The following is a 20,833-nucleotide window of genomic DNA, read 5'->3' on the forward strand; positions in this document are numbered from 1 at the left end:
AGTTTGATAAATGACGCCATATAATATGTATGTGGTATCGCTATAATTGTACTGACTCAGAGAACAAAGTTATCATGGTTTTTATATTGCAATTTGAATGTCGCAAAATTTTCAACTTAAATTTGATGGCAGTATTGCTGTTTTTCCCATCCCCCCAGAAAGAGATAATACAAGTTAATCAGTAAGTTATATGTATCCCAAAATGGTGCCATTAAAAACTATAACATGTCCGGCAAAAAACAAGCCCTCATACGGCTACATTGATGGAAATGAAATGTTTAAAAGTGAAAGGGTCTGAATACTCTCTGTTTGCTTGTACATAATGGTTAAAGGGGTTATCTCGAACATTGGGGGCATATTACTAGGATATGCCCCCAATGTCTGATGGGTGCAGGTCCCGCCTCTGGGACCCACGCCTATACTCAGAACGGAGCACCGCACATATGCAGTCACCCTCCATTCATTCCTTCGGGAGCGCCAAAAATAGCCAAGCGATGGATCAGCAATTTCCGTCAGCCCAATTGAAGTGAATGGAGCGGTGGCCACGATTGCGCTGTGTACTTCCCATTAAGGCTACTTTCACACTAGCAGCAGGATGGATCCGACAGGCTGTTCACCCTGTCGGATACGTCCTGCCGCTATTTCACCGTGCCGCCAGATTGCCGTTCCGTCCCTATTGACTATAATGGGGACGGGGGCTGAGCTTCGGCACAGAATGACAGTGCACGTCGAGAGGCCACCGGACTAAAAAGTCGGACATGCAGTACTTATAGTCCGGCGGCCTTTCGCCGTGCACTACTGCCAGTAGTCAATGGGGACGGAACGGCAGTCCGGCGGCACAGCAAAATAGCGGCAGGACGGATCCGACAGGGTGAACAGCCTGTCGGATCCGTCCTGCCGCTAGGGTAAAAGTACCCTAATTTAAATGAGACTTCCGAAAATAGCAGAGCATGACTGTGTATTTCACCCTCTGGGACTTTGCGGGCTCCGTTCTAAGTACCTCTGGGACCCGACATCCTGACGATATGCCGCCAATATCCGAGATGGGAATACCCCTTTCATTTAAGTCTAATAATTTAAATTTCCTTTTAAACCTGACTTGAATCACAGTAGTACTGGGTGCCACAGCAGTTTCATCACATCGACAACACTTGACCACTGCAGCCATGCACGTGACATAATTGCTGCAGCCAGGTAAATGGAGCCATCTGGGAGAACTGGAGTGGTGATGCAGGATCTGTCAGGTAAGTACTTACCAGTTCTTTGTTGCAGATGGATCAAAAGGGTTGTCTGGTTTCCTCCTAGAACCATCCTTATCCTCAGCATAGGTCATCATTATCACATCAGTAAGGGTCCTAATCCCAGCAGCCCCGTGAAAAGCTTTTTAAGTAGCTGTGGTGAGTGATGCAGGCTACCGGCAGCTTTCCAAAGACAGCCCCGTTCACCATATAGTGCTTGGTATTGCAGCTCAGCCCTATTCACTTGAATGGGGCTGAGCTGCTATTAGGCCATGTGACCGATGTAACGTGATGTCACTGGCCTAGGTAGAGGCTTCGACGCTCAAGGCCTCTTCAAACAGCTGATTGTGGGGGTCCCGTCTGTTGCACCCCTGCAGATCTGATACTGATGTCCTATCCTGAGGATAAGTTATAAATATCTTTAAGTGTTGCTCTAACAGCAATCTACATTATAGGTTCGAAAAAAATGTCAAACAATTTTACAGAAAAATAAAAAAGCTAATGATTTAGTAGAAAATACATTTTATTGCAAATATATAAAAGCAAAAAGTTGACAGTTTTAGGGTGTGCACACTGCCATAATAACTTGAAGAATCTATTTGACCGATTGTGAGATAAATGCAGGGACGGACATACCACCTGTGCCGCCGTTTCGTCTGCACAGGGGCCCAGTGTGGTAGGGGGGCCCGTGAGAGGTTCCGTGGCACGGCAGGGAGAGATGAGCGGCTTCCATTGTGGAAGTGTTCTTCTCTATAGTCATCTGTATCGCCGTCCTCAGGACAGCGGTACGGATGGATGCTGCAGCGGGGCAGGGGAGAGGTGTTACCCTTACCCATTCCTCTGATAGGCTGCAGTATGTGAGTTTTTTTTTTTTTTTTTTAACACTATGCTGTTTCCCAGAATGGGGAAGGGGGGAGAGGAGCACTATGGGGGTATCTACTAGGGGGCATTATACTGGCACACATGGGGGAGAGGAGCACTATGGAGGCATCTACTAGAGGGCATTATTTACTGGCACACATGGGGGGAGAGGAGCATTATGGAGGCATCTACTAGGGGGCATTATTTACTGGCACAGATAGGAGGGAGCACTATGGGGGCATCTACAAGGGGGCATTATTTACTGGCACACATGGGAGGGAGGAGCACTATCGGGGCATCTACTAGGGGACATTATTTACTGGCACACATGGGGAGAGGAGCACTATGGGGGCATCTACTGGGAGCCCTATATGTTAGAATTATACTGGCACTATGGGGGGGAGAGGAGCCATATGAGGGCATCTACTGGGGGCCCTATATATTGGCATTATATACTGTCACACATGGGGGGGCACTATGGAGAAGTGGGGGAGAGGAGCACTATGGGGGCATCTGCTGGGGGGCATTATATAGGGGCATTTTATACTGGCACAAACTATATGTGCAATATGGGGGTGGGGATGAGTACCATAGTGGCATTTTATACTGGCATGCATTATATGGGCACTATGGGGAAGGGGGAGAGGAGAACTATGGGGACATCTACTGGGGGTACTATATAGGAGTATTTTAACCTGGTGCAAAATTATGGGGCACTATGGGGACATTAGCTAAACTTGGGGCACTAAGAGTTTTTTTTTGTATTGCTGTATGTAATATTAGGAGGGAATAGGTTAGGTTGAGAATTTAGCATGGGGGGTAGAGGGGCCCAGGCACATTCTTTGCACAGGGGCCCTCTGCTGTCTGAGTCCACCCCTGGATAAATGTAAGGCTACTTTTACACCTGCGTTAGGTGCAAATCCGCCTGGTATCTGCACAGACGGATCCGCACCTATAATGCAAACGATTGTATCAGTTCAGAACGGATCCGTTTGCATTATGAAAAACAAAGTCAGAACGGATCGGTCTTGACTTACATTGAAAGTCAATCGGGACGGATCCATTTTCAATTGCACCATATTGTGTCAGTGAAAACAGATCCGCTCCTATTGACTAACATTGTAAGTCAGGACGGATCCGTTTGGCTCTGCATCGCCAGGCGGACACCAAAACGCTGCAAGCAGAGTTTTGGTGTCCGCCCCCAGAGCGGAATGGAGGCTGAACGGAGGCAAACTGATGCATTCTGAGCAGATCCTTTTCCATTCAGAATGCATTGGGGCTGAACTGATCCGTTTTGAACCTTTTGTGAGATCCCTGAAACGGGTCTCACAAACGGAATTTAAAACACCAGTGTGAAAGTAGCCTAAGCAGTATTAAAAAAAAATTTGAAAAATGCTGAAAATCACTTTTTCTAGATTTCTCCCTCAGAAAAAGAATTATATAAATTAGGCATAGAAAAAAAATAACATTTTTCCTGCATAAAACAGTCATGTCAATAACAAAATACTAGACATACTGGGGCACATTTACTAAGATCGGCTTTTTACCGTAAGATTCGTCTAATTTATGATGAGGCGTGTGCCTCGTCATAAATTAGGTGTATCTGTAGCAGTCCTTTCTCCTGGCGCAAAAAACCTAGCCAGCCGGGGGCTGGAGCCCCGGCCACGGCGAAAAACAACGCCGGTTAAAAAAGGGGACTTGCAACTATTTTACGCCTAAAATAGTCGCAAGTCCCTTAGTAAATATGCCCCACTGTCACACTGTTGAAAGAAATGTAAGTATTTTTTTGTGGTTTTTCGCACTGTTGTGGGTATAGTGTTTGTTTTTTTTTCGGTTCAGTTTTTGTGGTGAAAAAGCAAGCTCCGGATCTCAGCTGAAAGTCTATGGCAGCATTGTCTGCCTAGTGGTGTTCTATGTGGCGGCTTTTTTCTGTTCCAAAACACAGCAATATATTTAAGCTTATCATGCATTTTCCAACCCCTTTTTTATAGGGGGGAAATATGCCACACACAAAAAATCTTTAAAAACTTGTATGTGATATGAAAGAGGGAGCAGTTTCTATGGCTTTTTTAGTGCTGAAAAAAAGGTAGACCAAAAAATAGGGGCCTAAATACACAGAGGCAAAGAAAGCTGGTCATAAAAGGGGTCAGAGTGCGTCCCCAAGTCAGTCATCCGGGCTTCAGTCCCAGATGTTTTGTCAAGGGCCCTGAATGTTGTGGCCGCAGTCTATACAGTTAAATTACTGCGGTGGGACACGGGAGTCAATTTCTCCATGCCCCATCACTCAATGTCATAGGCCACAGGCTTATGAGAGAGTCGAATGGCATAGGCGGTCACAAAGGAACTGCCTGCACCATGACACAGACGGTGCATTGACTTCAATGCGGCTGCTTGAGTCCAGAATCTGGCAACTTAGACTGCCGGGCAGAAGAAGGCTACAGAAAGTCCAGTCATTGGGGAACATTAACCCCTCCACGCCTGGCACCTTATCCCCCAGTTTCCAAAATAGGGTCACTTTTTGGGAGTTTCTACTCTAGGGGTGCATCAGCAGGGCTTTAAATGGGACATGACATCTAAAAACCAGTCCAGCTAAATCTGCCTTCCAAAAACCATGCGGCGCGCCTTTTCTTCTGCGCCCTGCCGTGCGCCCTTACATCAGTTTACGACCACATGTGGGGTGTTTCTGTAAATCGCAGAATCAGGTTAATAAATTTTGAGTTTTGTTTGGCTGTTAACCCCCTAATGTGTTAAAGAAAAAAATGTAATAAAATGGAAAATCTGCCCAAAAAGTGAAATTTTGAAATGTATTCTCCATTTTCCTTTAATTCTTGTGGAACACCTAAAGGGTTAACAAAGTTTGTAAAATCAGTTTTGAGTAACTTGAGGGGTGTAGTTTATACAATGGTGTCGTTTATGGGGGTATCCACTATGTAAGCCCCACAAAGTGACTTCAGACCTGAACTGGTCCTTAAAAAGCGGGTTTTAGAAATTTTCTTAAAAATGTTAAGAATTGCTTCTAAACTTCTAAGCCTTCTAACGTCCTAAAAAAATAAAATGACATTTCCAAAATGATGCCAACATAAAGTAGACATATGGGGAATGTTAAGTAATAAATGTTTTATGAGGAATCACTTTCTGTTTTAAAAGCAGAGAAATTGACATTTTGAAAATTGCAAATTTTTCAAACTTTTTGGTAAATTTGGGATTTTTTCATAAATAAAGGTGAAATATATTGACTCAAATTTATGACTATCATGAAGTAGAATGTGTCACAAGAAAACAATCTCAGAATGGCTTGGATAAATAAAAGTGTACCAAAGCTATTACCATATAAAGTGATGCATGTCAGATTTATAAAATTTGACCTGGACACTGGGGCATCAATGACCCTTGGTCATGAAAGGGTTAAGCTCCCCCTTTTTAGGAGTTAAAAAAGACTGGTGAATTTGAAACGCTTGTCTTTAAATTGCAACAAATTTATGATTTAAGTCTGACCTCTAGTGGTGGTTTTCTTTTAAGAAAAATTCATATTCACTAAGGCTACTTTCACATCTGCTTTTTTGCTGGATCCGTTATGCATCAGCAAAAACACTTCCGTCATGATAATACAACCGTCTGCATCTGTTATAAATGAATCCGGTTTAATTTCCTCTAAAATAGCCATGACAGATTCGGCACTAAATCCATTGTAAGTCAATGGGCGCCGGATCCGTTTTCTTTTGCTGGATCCATCTTGCTCCGCATCCCATGACGCAACCAAACAAAACTGAATGTACTCTGGTGCACTCCACTCCATTCAGTTTTGTCCCCGGCGACAATGAATGAGGATAAAACTGAAGCGTTTTCCTCCGGTATTGAATACCTATGACAGATCTCAATAGTGGAAAGGGAAAATGCTGGTGTGAAAGTAGCCTTTGGTTTGCACATGGAAAAAATTTACACAAATGACTGGAAAAAAGTCGCAACTCTATCTCTTTCAATGCAAAAAATTGAACTAGTTCCCCCTCAAAACAGATGGGAAAAATAAGGTCAGGAGTGGAGTAAAAACAAGACTATTTATGCACCAAATTCAGACGCAAAAAAAGGTGCACCAACATAAATACATTAGAAATAAGGCGCAAAACTTCAACTTAAGGCGCAACTTCAAAAATAGTCTCAAAATAAGAATTGGATGTGCAAGGCACAAATGCCTCCTAACCAGGTACAAAATCAGTTGGTAAATGAGACAGCCGTTTGAAACAGCCTTTTTACTCCTGAAAATAGGCGCAAACACTATAGTAAATGTACTCCAGTTGTTTTTGTTTTTTTTTTGCTAGCTGACATTGTGGGAAGATAGACACACTACATATGGGCTTTATAACTGCAGGTGGGCTCTAAGCAGTGGGGCAATTATACCTACTGGGGGCACTATAGGGGGCCATTATAACTACTGAGGGCACTATAGACTACTACAAGGGGCCTTTATAATTATTGGGGCACTGTAGGGAGCATTATAACTACTAGCGGCACTGCAGGAAGAAATGCAAGAGGGCATTATAAATACTTGGGGCACTACAGAGGCCGTTATAATTATTGGGGGCACTATAACCACTGGTGGCACTGCTTGGGGCATTATAAATACTGGGGGCACTACAGGGGGCTATTATAATATAGGAGGCTATCAGGATCACGGACTTATGCCCCATTCACACAGTGTTCGGTCAGTGATTTCCATCAGTGATTGTGAGCCAAAACCAGGTGCAGCTCTAAACACAGAACAGAAGCAGATCTTTCCCTTAGGCCTCATGCACACGACAGTTGTTTTTTTCGGGTACCAAAGAGTCGAGACCCGGCAAAGGGAAGTCTTGAAAGAGAACGTTTGAAGGATGAATCCGGTTCAGTCCCGGGACTGAACTGCTCGGAAGAAAGCAGCCGCCCGAACTGGATCCTTGGGCGGTTGGGAGAGGAAAAAACGGTTGGGTGGGATAGACTTGAATTCTATCTTGTATCCTGATGTCACTACCTCTAGTGCCCAAGCATCCGATATATGAGTCTGCCACAGTTCCTGAAAAAGAAGGAGACGACCCCCCACCTGTAAGGGTGGGGCCGCACCTTCATGTTAGGGCTGTTTCCCGGGAGCGGAACGAGGCTGTTGGGCTCTCGGACGCCATGCTGGCTGGGATTTGAAGAAAGGGCCCTTTCGCTGGTCCTGATTGCGTGGTCTAGCTGCAGGTGGGGCTGCTGGACGAGTGCCCGCAAACCTACGAAAGGACTGGTAACGGGAAGATGTGACCCTAGGACGAAAGGAATGTTTCGCCTTGGGTTGCGGTAAATGGGTGCTTTTTCCCCCTGTTGCTTCCGAAATGATCTCATCTAGCCGGGTACCAAAGAGTCGAGACCCGGCAAAGGGAAGTCATGAAAGAGAAAGTATGGAGGATGAATCCGCCGATCAGACTTTAAGCCATAGCTCTCGGCGGAAAGATACCGCGAGAGCCGAGGAGCGGGCGACCATCATCCCCGCGTCCAGAGCCGCTTCGCAGAAGTACTTCCCTGCCTGAGAAATTTGTACCACCAAGGACTGGAGTTCTGCCGGAGGAAGATTGGTCGCAAGGTCTTGGTTCAAACGGAGGGCCCACTCTGAAACTGCCTTGGCTACCCATGCAGATGCGAAGATCGGGCGTAAGGCTGAACCACTGGCTGCAAAGACCAACTTAGATAGCGAGTCAATGCGCTGATCCACTGGGTCCTGGAGAGAGGAGCCATCTGCCACCGGAATAGTCGTGTTTTTTGCGAGCGACCGGTGGGTCTACCTTCGGAGGCGAGGCCCATTTTTCCACACAATCAGTTGGAAAAGGGTAGAGCAGGTCTAACAGCTTTGAAACAATGAAGCGTAAACCTGGTTGGTCCCAAGCTTTTGCGACAACAACCATAACAGATATATAGCAATCCCAGAAAGATTCCTTTGCCTGGTGTCGCTAAACATGTGAGGACAGTTAAAGCACTGTAACGGTTAATAAGGACTAAAAATGTTCACCAGACCATTGCTTGTTCGGCCACCAATCTACTTCATATACTAGAATCGCCTTGACGAAAAGTCACTGTCCAGTCCGTTTACTACTGGTGCAACGTACTAGGTCACCTGCACACGAGTGCGGCTGAATGCACATAAGATCCGCGTGAGTTTCTGTGCGGATTTATGTGCATTTCTGCAGCATATCCGCACCAAAATCCACAATGCCAGTTTTTGATGCGGATTTCATACAGTTATGTGCAGATCCCACCCTTCCATTGAAAAGGGTTAATCTGCAGCTAAAACCTCAAACATAATTGGCATGCTGTTAAATTTGAAAAACGCAATGCAGGTTAATTTCCGCATTGAAAAAAATAAGTCTACGCGAGATCTGTGTAATCTCATACACTTTGCTGGTACTGTAATATGCTGTGGTTTTTCCCCATAGGGATCCGCACAGAAAAAATGCACGTATTTCTCAACATGTGCAGGTGACCTTAAGGTGTGTTCACATTTATATTTTTTTGTCAATTTTTTTGTCAAAGCCAGAAATGGCTTCTTTCTCCTTCCTGCTGGATCCACTTCTGACTGGCACCCTTATCACATTAAAAAAACGTGTCGTAGACCAAAATCAATACATCCTATGCCACATAATTAACATGCTGCACGGCAGGTCAAATTCTGCAAAGTGTACATGAGATGTGTAATCTCGTACACTTTGCTGGTACTGTAATACGTTTTTCTGCAAGTGAATCCACGCTGAAAAACTGCATGTATTCCACAACGTGTGTAGGTGACCTAAGGAAACCCAGGAAAACTAACAGAATACCTATCTGCTGACAGTGTTTGTCCATCGCCTTTTACTATGAATAGATATTAGGCAGTTTAATTGGAGACTTTATTAATTCCTTGACCCGCACAAGGATCTCGTTCTGTATGGACTTCTGCCAATGAATGTCAAACTGGTAAGAACTGTAGTTGCATAAGAATCACTAAGGCTTATTGCACACGAACGTGTGCGCTCCGTGGCTGTATTGTGGACCGCATTTGCGGATCTGCAATACACAGGCACCATTCCGTGTGCATTCCACTTCATGGATGCGAACCCATTCATTTCAAAGAGTCCGCAAATCCGGAATGGAACCCTATGGAGTGTTTCCGTGGGGTTTCGTCCCGTACTTCTGTTCTGCAAAGAGATAGATGTCCTATCTTTTTGCGGAACGGCCGGATCGCGGACCCATTAAAGTGAATGGATCCGCTGCGGTGGCCCCACAGTGGGGCCAGCAGCAGAAAGGAGGGCTCGGACAGCCCGCTGGACATCGGCCCACCGGGAAATTTCCTTGTAGGGTCTATGGCTTGTCCGCCACTGGTAAAGACTGACACACATCTAAACCTGCTTATAATTTCTGCGCTGCCTTCTCTCAGTTATAAGGGATAGGCAGAATAGATGGGCACTGGATTATCTTAAGTCTGAGTATGGCTCTGTTATGGTGGCAATGTTATAGAAGCAATATCAGAAAATGGTGGCTCACTCACTGTTCCACTAATGGAAAAGGTGCACTGCCCCACAGCACTCCCTATTGCTGATAAGGTAGAAAAGATTGGGTAGAGTTGGGCGTCACTTAATATTAGGCAATCATATAGACAAGTTGGATTATGTCAGAAATTTTTTATATATACATCACACTCAAATATTAACAACATGTTGCATAAATCAATACAAATCAATACATTAAAATGACACGTGTTAAAACGCTCTTAAAATAACTAAAATTCAATGGCACTGAGTCCCTGAGGGCCTTTGTAGCCGTAACTGTTGATAGGTCTTCCCAACAGTTATAGTCCAAGGACAGATGTTTTAACAGTCAAGTTTGTACTATAAGCAAAGTACTTTACCGCTCCTGTGATTGGTCCGCTTGTGCACCTGGATTTTTCAGTGCAGTGCTCTTGTTTGTGAGCTGCAAGGACCTGGGAGTCGGATATATATGGAGTTCCCCACGTTCCTGGATGTTCGTTGTAGCGGTCTTACCGCTTTGACCTTCCAGGACCTGTTGTGGCGTCCCACGTGGTTTGCTGGGCGGTCAGGCGACTTTCAATTCCAGGCGGGGTTTTCGAATTTCTTTAACCTCCAAATGTGGATATAGGTCTTTTTCTTTAGTCGTCCCTCACTGTCATTTACCATATGCGTTTCGGGGTGAAAAGAGCCCCTTCCTCAGTGGTGTAGACAGTGATGACTGAATGTCCTTTTTATATCTTCATTGATTGGTACATTGCATGCTGGGACAGTGAGGGATTCAGAAGACATGGATGTGGATTTCGGTTTTGCAGTGATTATTTCAAAGGTTCAGTGCCATATATGGATTATATACACTTATAAAAAATGCATATGCGATTTCTCTATATTTTCAATATGTTTCTTAGTATCTTGTATAAGTTACAGAAAACCGCATATGTGGTTTCTTCATATTTTCAATACCTCTTTTAAAGACATCGAAATTTCTATGTTAATACCTTATAAAATTGCAGAGATTTATAAATACTGCATATGCGATTTCTTCATATTTTTACTATATTTCTCCTAGTGCAACAATAGACTAGAGCCACATGTAATTAGTCCTAAAACCATGGATGGATATAAAAAGATCATTAGATTAAAAACTGCATCAATATATTTAAAAAAAAAAAAAAAAAAAAAAAAAAAAAAAAAAAATCGAGAAAACGCACCTGCGGTTTCATTGCGTTTTCACTCGAAATGTTAAAAATGAAAATAAAAATAAAGTTAAATTGGAGACTACTGGTGTTGTTCTGGGATATGATTTGTATATATTTGTCCACATACGATGTAATGTATTCAATAGAGGTGGGCATGGTGAATATGGGGGCGCGGGCCTACCAGGAAGGGGAGATCTGGGTGCTGGAAAAACAGCCTGACACAGATGTCCCAACGCCCCTCTATAGGAACCCAAAGAGTTCCATATCTGCATTCAAACCCTACACCCATGGCGCCTACACCTCTTAGCGGTATTACTGCATGTTACTCCTAACTGCGTCCACATCTATGTGACTTCCTCCTCCACCAGCGGCACTAGTCTGATGAAGGCACAGAGGTGCCGAAACGTCACTCCGCCGCAGCAACTATCTTTTGTATGCAAATAAAACAAGTTGCATCAAATACGACTTGGCTGGAGTCTTTGTATCTATTGTAAAAGGGGTGGGGACCCTACTCCAGCAAAAATATCCACCGAGTGCTACAAGGGCTCCTCTTGTACCATTAATGGGGACTTACATTATACATAGAAGGGCACCGCCATGGGTACCAGATTCGCCCACAGCTACGCCAATTTGTTTATGGCACAGTGGGAGTCCACCGTCATCCAACCTCTGTTGGGGGCGGGCCTGGTACTATGGCGGCGCTATATAGATGACATTGTGTTTATATGGCAGGACACTGACTGCCTCACTGACTTTTTGGAGGAAATAAACACAAATTATCTGAATTTAAAATTCACCTCCACCATTGACACGAAAAACATACCGTTTTTGGATCTTGATGTCAAGGTGGATGAGAACAGATTAGTATGCAGTACATATCATAAATTGGTGAGCAAAAACAGCTATATACTGTATACGAGCTGCCATCTGCCTAGGTGGCTCATCGATGTTCCAAAAAGTCAGTTTAGGAGATTAAAGCGGAACTGTACTCAGGACCAACAATTCGAAATAGAAGCAGAGGCCTTAAAACAAGTTTATTGATAAACAGTACCCAGTCCATCATTTGGAGAAATCATTGGGGGAAGTGAAATTAATGAAAAGGGATGACATTTTTGTCCCCAAGCAAAAACAAGAGAATAATGAGACACAGAGAATGATTCTGCCATTCTATGCACAGTATAAGAACATGGAGAGGATCATTGGGAATTATTGGCACCATCTGCTTGGGGAAAAGATAGTCGGCCCAATGCTCACAAATACACCCCAGATTACTTATACTAGGGTTTCCAATTTGGGTTTAAAAGGTAGCCCCCCTCAATAAAAAAATAAAAGCCACGGTACACAAAAAAACCCAGAACTGGCTATCTTTTAATGGCTTTCACAGATGCGGACGTTGCTCTAATTGTAGAATCGCTACATTTCCCAAGAAAATTTTAAAAGCAACCTCAACCCAAAACTTATTCACTCTAGACATCAAAGAGGGCCTGACATGCGATTCAACTAACGTGATATACCTGATAGAATGCCCATGTCATAAACAATATATAGGGCATACTAAACGGACATTAAAAAAGAGGATATCAGAACACGTCACTAATATAAAAAAGGGGTATGAATTGCATTCCCTATCTAAGCATTATAGGGATTATCACAAAAGTGACCCATCTACCCTTAAATATATGGCATTAGAGAGAGTTGGATATCCATGGAGAGGAGGGAACCATATCCTCCGAATGTCAAGAAATGAATCAAAGAGGATTTTTTAATTCGATTCCCTAATCCTAAAGGGTTTTAATGCAGATATGGAACTCTTTGGGTTCCTATAGAGGGACGTTGGTCTATTACGAATGGGACATCTGTGTCAGGCTGTTTTTCCAGCACCCAGATCTCCCCTTCCTGGTAGGCCCGCACCCCCATATACACCATGCCCACCTCTATTGAATACATTACATCATAGTTGGACAAATATACAAATCATATCCCAGAACAACACCAGTAGTCTCCAATTTTACTTTATTTTTATTTTCATTTTTAACATTGAGTAAAAACGCATTGAAAACGCAATGAAACCGCAGGTGCGTTTTCTCGATTTTTTTTTTAAATACAATGATGCGTTTTTTAATCTAATGATCTTTTTATATCCATCTATGGTTTTAGGACTAGTTACATCTGGCTCTAGTCCAGCGGTTCTCAACCTGGGGGTCGATCGGCCCTTTCCAGGGGGTCGCCTGAGGCTTCCTATTAGGGCTGCACGATTGTAGCGTTACATTACCCTACTTCGTGAGATTTCCCCACCTCCTGACTTCCCGTCGCACTGCTAATGACCTAAGGAGGCGTTCCTGAGTTTTGACGATCTGCGCATACGCAAACCGACAGTTTATGGAAAATCTCAGCGGAGTTCAGCTTCACACCGGGACACTGCGCATGCGCACTGGGCCGTAATATTTCCCTACTAAGGCACGCATGCGCAGTGTCCCGGTGTAAAGCTGAACTCCGCTGAGATTTTCCATAAACTGTCGGTTTGCGCATGCGCAGATCGTCAAAACTCAGGAACGCCTCCTCACGTCATTAGCAGTGCGACAGGAAGTCAGGAGGTAGGGAAATCTCACGAGGTAGGGTAGTATAACGCTACAAATAGGAGAGAGATTGTTTCACACAGGAGTAACATACTTTACACGCAAAGACAGTAATGTGCGCAGTTTAGGACACATGAGGGGACACAGAGCCATGAGGGGGACCAGCATAAGATGCTATATGGCTTATGCTGGCCGCCCTCATGGCCCTATGTGTCATAGCACACATCCCCTATAACAGCGTCCTCCACAGATCCCCCCCTATAACAGCGTCCTCCACAGATGCCCCCTATAACAGCGAACTACCTAACACCTTGTAATAGACTGGCATACATCCTGCATATCAGATATTTACATTACAATTCATAACAGTAGCAAAATTAGTTATGACGTAGCAAGGAAAAAAATGTAATGGTTGGGGGTCACCACAACATGAGGAACTGTATTAAGGGGTCACGGCTTTAGAAAGGTTGAGAACCACTGCTCTAGTCTATTGTTGCACTAGGAGAAATCTAGTAAAAATATGAAGAAATCGCATATGCGGTATTTACAAATCTCTGCAAATTATAAGGTATTAACATAGAAATTTTGATGTCTTTAAAAGATGTATGCGGTTTTCTGTAACTTATACAAGATACTAAGAAACATTGAAAATAGAGAAATCGCATATGCGTTTTTTATAAGTGTATATAATCCATATATGGCACTGAACCTTTGAAATAATCACTGCAAAACCGAAATCCACATCCATGTCTTCTGAATCCCTTACTGTCCCAGCATGCAATGTACCAATCAATGACAATATAAAAAGGACATTCAGTCATCACTGTCTACACCACTGAGGAAGGGGCTCTTTTCACCCCGAAACGCATATGGTAAACGACAGTGAGAGACGACTAAAGAAAAAGACCTATATCCACATTCGGAGGTTAAAGAAATTCGAAAACCCCGCCTGGAATTGAAAGTCGCCTGATCGCCCAGCAAACCACGTGGGACGCCACAACAGGTCCTGGAAGGTCAAAGCGGTAAGACCGCTACAACGAACATCCAGGAATGTGGGGAACTCCATATATAGATCCGACTCACAGGTCCTTGCAGCTCACAAACAAGAGCACTGCACTGAAAAATCCAGGTGCACAAGCGGACCGATCACAGGAGCGGTAAAGTACTTTGCTTATAGTACAAACTTGACTGTTAAAAAAAGTGTGGAAGTACTACTGACTTTTCTATTAATTGTGTGACGTATAGTCACTATACAAGTTTTGAAAGGTTACTACATCTGTCCTTGGACTATAACTGTTGGGAAGACCTATCAACAGTTACGGCTACAAAGGCCCTCAGGGACTCAGTGCCATTGAATTTTAGTTATTTTAAGAGTGTTTTAACACACGTGTCATTTTAATGTATTGATTTTTATTGGTTTATGCAACATGTTGCTAATATTTGGATTGTGATTATATATATATATATACACACACACACATACACACATTTTCTGACATAATCCAACTTGTCTATATGATTGCCTAATATTGAGAGACGCCCAACTCTACCCAATGTTATAGAAGCACTGTGTATGGCTCTGTTATGGTGGCACTGTTATAGAAGCACTGTATAAGGCTCTGTTGTGGTGCGAGTGCTCCTTTGTTTAGTATAGGATGTCAGATAAATGTAAAATTAGCTCATAAAACAACATAACTGTTACACCCATATCTGAACATGCTTTTCAAGTACCAAGCATGCCTGCCTTTCAGTTCTTAATTCAGCTGTAATCAAATATGATTTTATCAGTGACTCTGTACTGTTTTGGTGCCCTCAACTAGGAGACCATATATTTTTTTTCTATAAAGTAAGACTGTTTTGGGAATAATGCAATACATAATAATCCGGTCTGGTGTATCCAGGTTGTGCTTACATCCAGAGGTTCTTGTACGGAACAGATGATACTAGATAAATAAGGATACACTTACTGATATTGTAATCGAACCAAACATCCAGGCCGCACAGTTTAAAGCACTTCCTTGCCTTTTATTGTTAAATAAATGTTACAATTTGCATTATATTCAAACTTTACACAGCTACATTATGAAACAATGTGCAAATTTTCAGAGAAATCAAATCCTTTTAAACATTGTAAACAAAATTACTCTGTTAAGTATTTTATCACAGGAAACAAACTGAATTTATTTAAACTCTGTAACGTTCATCACATCCGAACGGTGTAGTGAACACGTGAACTTCTTAAAAGATTTCTATATGCATGTCAGTTATTGCTGCTTGACCTGCGGCGGACTATGGAGAGAAGACATCAGTCAGATTTGGAAAGCTCAACAAGGTACTCTGACATGAGGTCATGAATCCAGATATCAGTGTCTGGTAAAGAGGTGTCCACAATGTAAGCCACAACCTTCCGATTCCAGGGGTTGGCGCTTTCATGAATCTCTTGTATAAGCGCCACGAGAGGCTTCTTTTCCACATGGTTTCTGAACACAATGGCAGCCTCCTCAGACCACTGCTCACACTTGACACCTAGGAAGAGAATTCAATACACTTACAACAATATCCTTCGGTATTTCACTGCCTACTAAATAAAGCAAATGGTCTTTAACCTGTGGCTCTCCAGCTGTTGCAAAACTACAACTCCCATCATGCTGATAGCCATAGGCTTTCAGGGCATGATGGGAGTTGTAGTTTTGCACCAGCTGGAGAGCCACCGGTTGGAGGCCATTGTGCTAAAGGAAAGGCAGAGCATATAGGAACCCTTTACTGCTGTCAAGAATGTCCTTACTTGTCTACTATTGTCACACATTTCTCAAATTAAAAGGGGTTGTCTCATCATGGACAACGGGGGCACATATCACTAGGATATGCCCCCATCGTCTTATAGGTGCGGGTCCCACAGCAAGGTGGTGGCTGGAGGACTCCAGTCCGGCCACCACCAAGCCGGCTCCCCATAAAAGTGAATGGGAGCGTAACGCGCATGCGCAAGTCCCAGCTCCCATTTATTTCTATGGGGCAGACAGAAAATAGCCGAGCCTGTGCTTGGCTATTTTCGCCGACCCCATAGAAAATGAAGAGAGGGCTGCTGCGCATGCGCGGTACACTCCTATTCACTTCTATAGGGAGCCGGCTTGGTGGTGGCCAGACCGGAGTCCTCCAGCCACCACCTTGCGGTGGGACCCGCACCTATAAAGACAATGGGAGCATATCCTAGCAATATGCCCTCAGTGTCCAGGATGAGAGAAAACCCTTTAAGCCCTTAAAGACATAACCTAGTTTGGTAATTATAGGGAATCTGTCATCTATATTACTCATTAAACTGTCATCATTGCCTTAAAGGTGATGCAAACAGTAAACAGATTGTACCTTGCTTTCTGTGTATTTGATCACATGCAATGGGCTTTCCCTATTGATACCAGTGCCCATGACCTCCAAAGACTGCTGTTGATCTCTCCTCCCATGTTTCACTGTAAGACAACCCGGTGTTCTTATATCATGGACTCTGCTCCCTGAAATCCCATGCATGTGCAGTCAGTTTACGGATATAGCTGCCCACAGTGGGCAGTGTATGGCACATGCCGGCCCAGCAGTCAAGTGAGCAAAGTCAGTGATGTAATGACAATGGGATGTGTTACAGTGCAATATGGGAGGAGAAATCACAGAAGTCTCCGGAGGGCATGGGCACTTGCAAGTCATTAGCATATATCATCAAACTTTGGTTATTCAACATCAGATACACAGAAAACCGGAAGGAAGGTACAATCTGTTAACATCACCTACAGGGCAGTGATGACAGTTTAATATGTGAAGTAGGTGACAGACTTGCCTTTAAGGCTCAGCATTTTATTTGTTTGACATCTATATTCAAGTCAATTTTTTTTCCACCGACAGCTGTACGAGGGATTGTTTTATGAGGGACAAGTTGTATTTTTAATGTCACTACTTTGGGGTACTACTGTACAACTTTAAAGAGGACCTTTCATTACAATTAAAAAAAATCTAAACTAAGCATACAGACATGGAGAGCGGCGCCCAGGGATCTCCCTGCACGCCTCTCGGTTCTCCCGGTATAGGCTCCGGTATCTTCATATATTCGGCTCAACTGGGTGGAGCCTGACGGTGTCTCCTTCTCCCAGGCTGTAGTGCTGGCCAATCGCAGCGCTCAGTTCATAGCCCGAGAGAAAAAAAAGCCTCTCAGGCTATGAGCTGAGCGCTGAGATTGGCCAGCACTACAGCATGGAAGAAGGAGACGCTGGCAGGCTCCACCCAGTTGAGCCGAAAATATGAAGATACCGGAACCTATACCGGGAGAACCATAATAATAGTAAGTGCAGGGAGATCCCTGGACGCCGCTCTACATGTCTGTATGCTTAGCTTAAATTTTTTTTTATTGTAGTGAAAGGTCCTCTTTAAAAAACATTTCAGCAGCTGGCTCCTCACTACTCCGCTGTGTTCCCTTCGCTAAAATAGCGGTAGCGGTGACCAGATCTCCTTGCGTCACGTGGCTATTTGTGATGACATAAGGGGAGACCATCAATCCCACAGCCAGTGAGTGGCTGCAACCGGCGTCAAACCTGATGTTTTCAGCAAGGTAGCACAGCAAAGCATTAAAGGCTGGAAGTAGAAGGAGCGGGAAGAAGGTAAGTAAGCTTCCCTTCACAGGTCTGGCCAAGTGGGGGCAGGGGGCTTTGGCAAATATATCCCCATTCTTGCACAACCCTTTTAATAAAGATTACATGACAAAAGCTACGTACCTGCTAGCTGACTTGTTACAGCCTGAAACGGTAACTGTCTGAATTTATCACTCAGAGGCTGAACTTGCCGGGAATTAACAAGCTCATGGCGACCGTAATCAAGCTGATACACAGACACAAGACCATTTGTTAGGATTCCTTTCAAAAGAACCCTGTACCACCTAAAACAGAATATAATGTCACTAACTTCTCACACAACTTTGCATAAATCAATAGCATAAGAAACTTTGTAATGTATGTTATGAGAGAAAAATGCTTCTGTTATTAGGTTTTTTTCTCGACCCGCCTATTCCTAAACTAACATTCACTCCTGAATGCTTTGCAAATCTGTCTTAACCCTAAAACAGACTGCCAGCTCAGTGAATCATCACATTACAGCTATATAGAAGTCTATGGAAAGGAGAGAGGGCGAGGAGTGAGCTGTAGTGAGAGTTTGGAAAAGCTAATAGTAAGGGGTTATATTTCACCCCAAATGCTTTATTCACATCACTGGTTGTAGTTTTGTTAGAAAGGCACAGACACACACTATATTAGGTCTTATTTTCATTTTGCCATTAACCACTTAGAGACCACCAATACACCTTTTTACAGCAGTCACCTGCTTCTAGTGTTCCCCAGCACGCACTAACATTAAAATACAATGCACTATAGGAATAGTGTTTGTATTTTAGAAGTGATCAAAAGATCCCCTGTTATAGTTCCCTTGTGAGACTATTAAATGGTTATTAAAAAACAAAACAAAAAAAAAAAAAAAAAAAAAAAAAAAACCGCATTCAATTCCCTAAAAATTCCAATAAAATAATAACGCTTATTTATGGAAAAAAATTGCTAAATAAAATCTCCCCCACGTTTGGCATTGCCACGTTCGTAACGACCCACACTATGCAAGTATGTTAATTATCCCGTACAATGAACACCGGGAAAAAAATATATATATATTTAAAAAAAAGACAGAATTGCAGCTTTTTGCCTGTACACCACCAAAAACAAGAAGTAAAAAGGGATCAAAAAGTGTTATCTAACCCAAAATCATATCAATGAAAACTACAGGTTGTCCCACAAAACAACACAACCCCTATATGTATTTGGTATGGCTGTAATCGTACTGACTCAGAGAATAAAGTAAAGTAATCATGTTATTTATGCCATATTGAATGCCACAAAATTTACAACATAAAAACTCAGTGGCTGTGTTTTTTTTTGTTTTTTTTTTTACATATTCCTCTCAAAAAGAGTTGATAAAATGTTATTCATTAAGTGGCACTATTAAAAAAGTACAGTTTGTCTAACAAAAGAAGAAAAAAGACAAACAAAAACACAGGTACAAATCGACAGAAAAATAAAGTTAAATTGTAGCTCTTAGTCATGGGATAACCCCTTTAAGTATTACACAATTTATATTTTTTTTAAGGAAATTGTGTAATACTTAATTTCCACTATGGTGACACTACAGGGAAAATGAACACTTACTATCATCAGGTTTCCCCACACATTACAGCTGATAAATGGGGACTGCAGGGGACAAACTGTGATCAGCTTATTGTCAAGCGATCCAGAAGAGAGGAGCTACTTTAACTTACTCCCCAAGCCATCATCTTGATGCTTTAAGATGTATTCTTTAGATAAATGACATATGCGTTCACAAAGACTTACTTGTTATCCACCTTTGCAGCATACAATTTATTTTTCTCCATGTCTATCCGCTTCTCTTCAGTAGTGCTGTAGTGTAATAGCATTTCCTCCATAAGTACTTCTAACTTGTGCAGCTCCTTCCAAGGCTGGAAGACGAAATGGCCAGGATGGCAAGCCACGGACACAAAGACGTCAATGTGCTCACCAGACTTAGGCAGAGGTAGAGGTGGAGGCAAATTTAAGGTAGTGCTGGTGGTGACTTGCTCTACGGCAGGTTTCTTTGTTATGCTGCTTTGATCTTTCCGGGACACCACAGCTTGTGTTCCAGCATCTCCTCCACCTTTTGCCAGAGTTGATACAGTCCTGGGCAATACGTTCTTCTGCTGCTTCCACAACTCTTCATTGGTGATCTGCCGATTAATGCTGCGTTCAGCATCAAGAGAAAGCCTCGATGTGAAGAGATAAACGTACACCATGCTTTTTGCTTCGTCTATTTTCACTACCTGTAAAGACGCAATAGACACAGTAGTGAACATGACTACATAATATATTTAGTGCAGCATCTAGCAAAAACAAATGGCTTCCTTTTAGTTTTGTTCCATTTGTCTGTCTAGAAAGGTTTCTGAAACACCTCAAAAACTTTTATAAATCTAGCAAAAAATGGTGTCATTCACTGGATTTGTTCTTTCCACTGCAGGTTAGCATGGCAAAAAGGGAACAAAGACTAGCTATATACCAGACAGCAGTAAGCTATATCCTTTAAAGCATGGCTATACCTTTTTCTTACTGGGGCCTCACTACTGGTTATCGTTCATGCCAAAATGTTACTAAATTACCTCCATTTATCTTATAAATTTGTCTCCTGAATCCAGTGCAATATCAAAGGACAAAAACTACAGATTTATGCAACCAGAGAAATGTCAGTGAGGAAATCACTTTTGTCAAAACGGTCTCCCCAGCTCCACCTTACTGACAACCTGTCGCTTTAAAAAATACAATGCAGTTCTAGTGCCAAAGAGCAAACTCACACTACTTCATATTTGTAACCAACAGTGAAAATGTATGGTATTTATG

General features: G+C 42.9%; 1 protein-coding gene across 2 annotated transcripts in view; it reads right to left on the bottom strand.

The window, feature by feature from the left end:
* Positions 1 to 15,386: 15,386 nt before the first annotated feature.
* TDRD7 (tudor domain containing 7) overlaps positions 15,387 to 20,833 on the bottom strand; it is a 44,009-nt gene continuing 38,562 nt past the window's right edge. For both annotated transcript variants that reach the window (XM_044271335.1, XM_044271343.1), the window contains 3 exons: positions 19,781 to 20,262; positions 18,128 to 18,288; positions 15,387 to 15,902 (listed from right to left, as the gene is read on the bottom strand). In XM_044271335.1, the coding sequence (XP_044127270.1) occupies positions 15,682 to 15,902; positions 18,128 to 18,288; positions 19,781 to 20,262 (864 nt within the window). In that variant the 3' untranslated portion in view covers positions 15,387 to 15,681. The remainder of the gene's footprint in view (positions 15,903 to 18,127; positions 18,289 to 19,780; positions 20,263 to 20,833) is intronic.

Source organism: Bufo gargarizans, chromosome 1 (assembly GCF_014858855.1).
Source record: "Bufo gargarizans isolate SCDJY-AF-19 chromosome 1, ASM1485885v1, whole genome shotgun sequence".
NCBI classification, from domain to species: domain Eukaryota; kingdom Metazoa; phylum Chordata; class Amphibia; order Anura; family Bufonidae; genus Bufo; species Bufo gargarizans.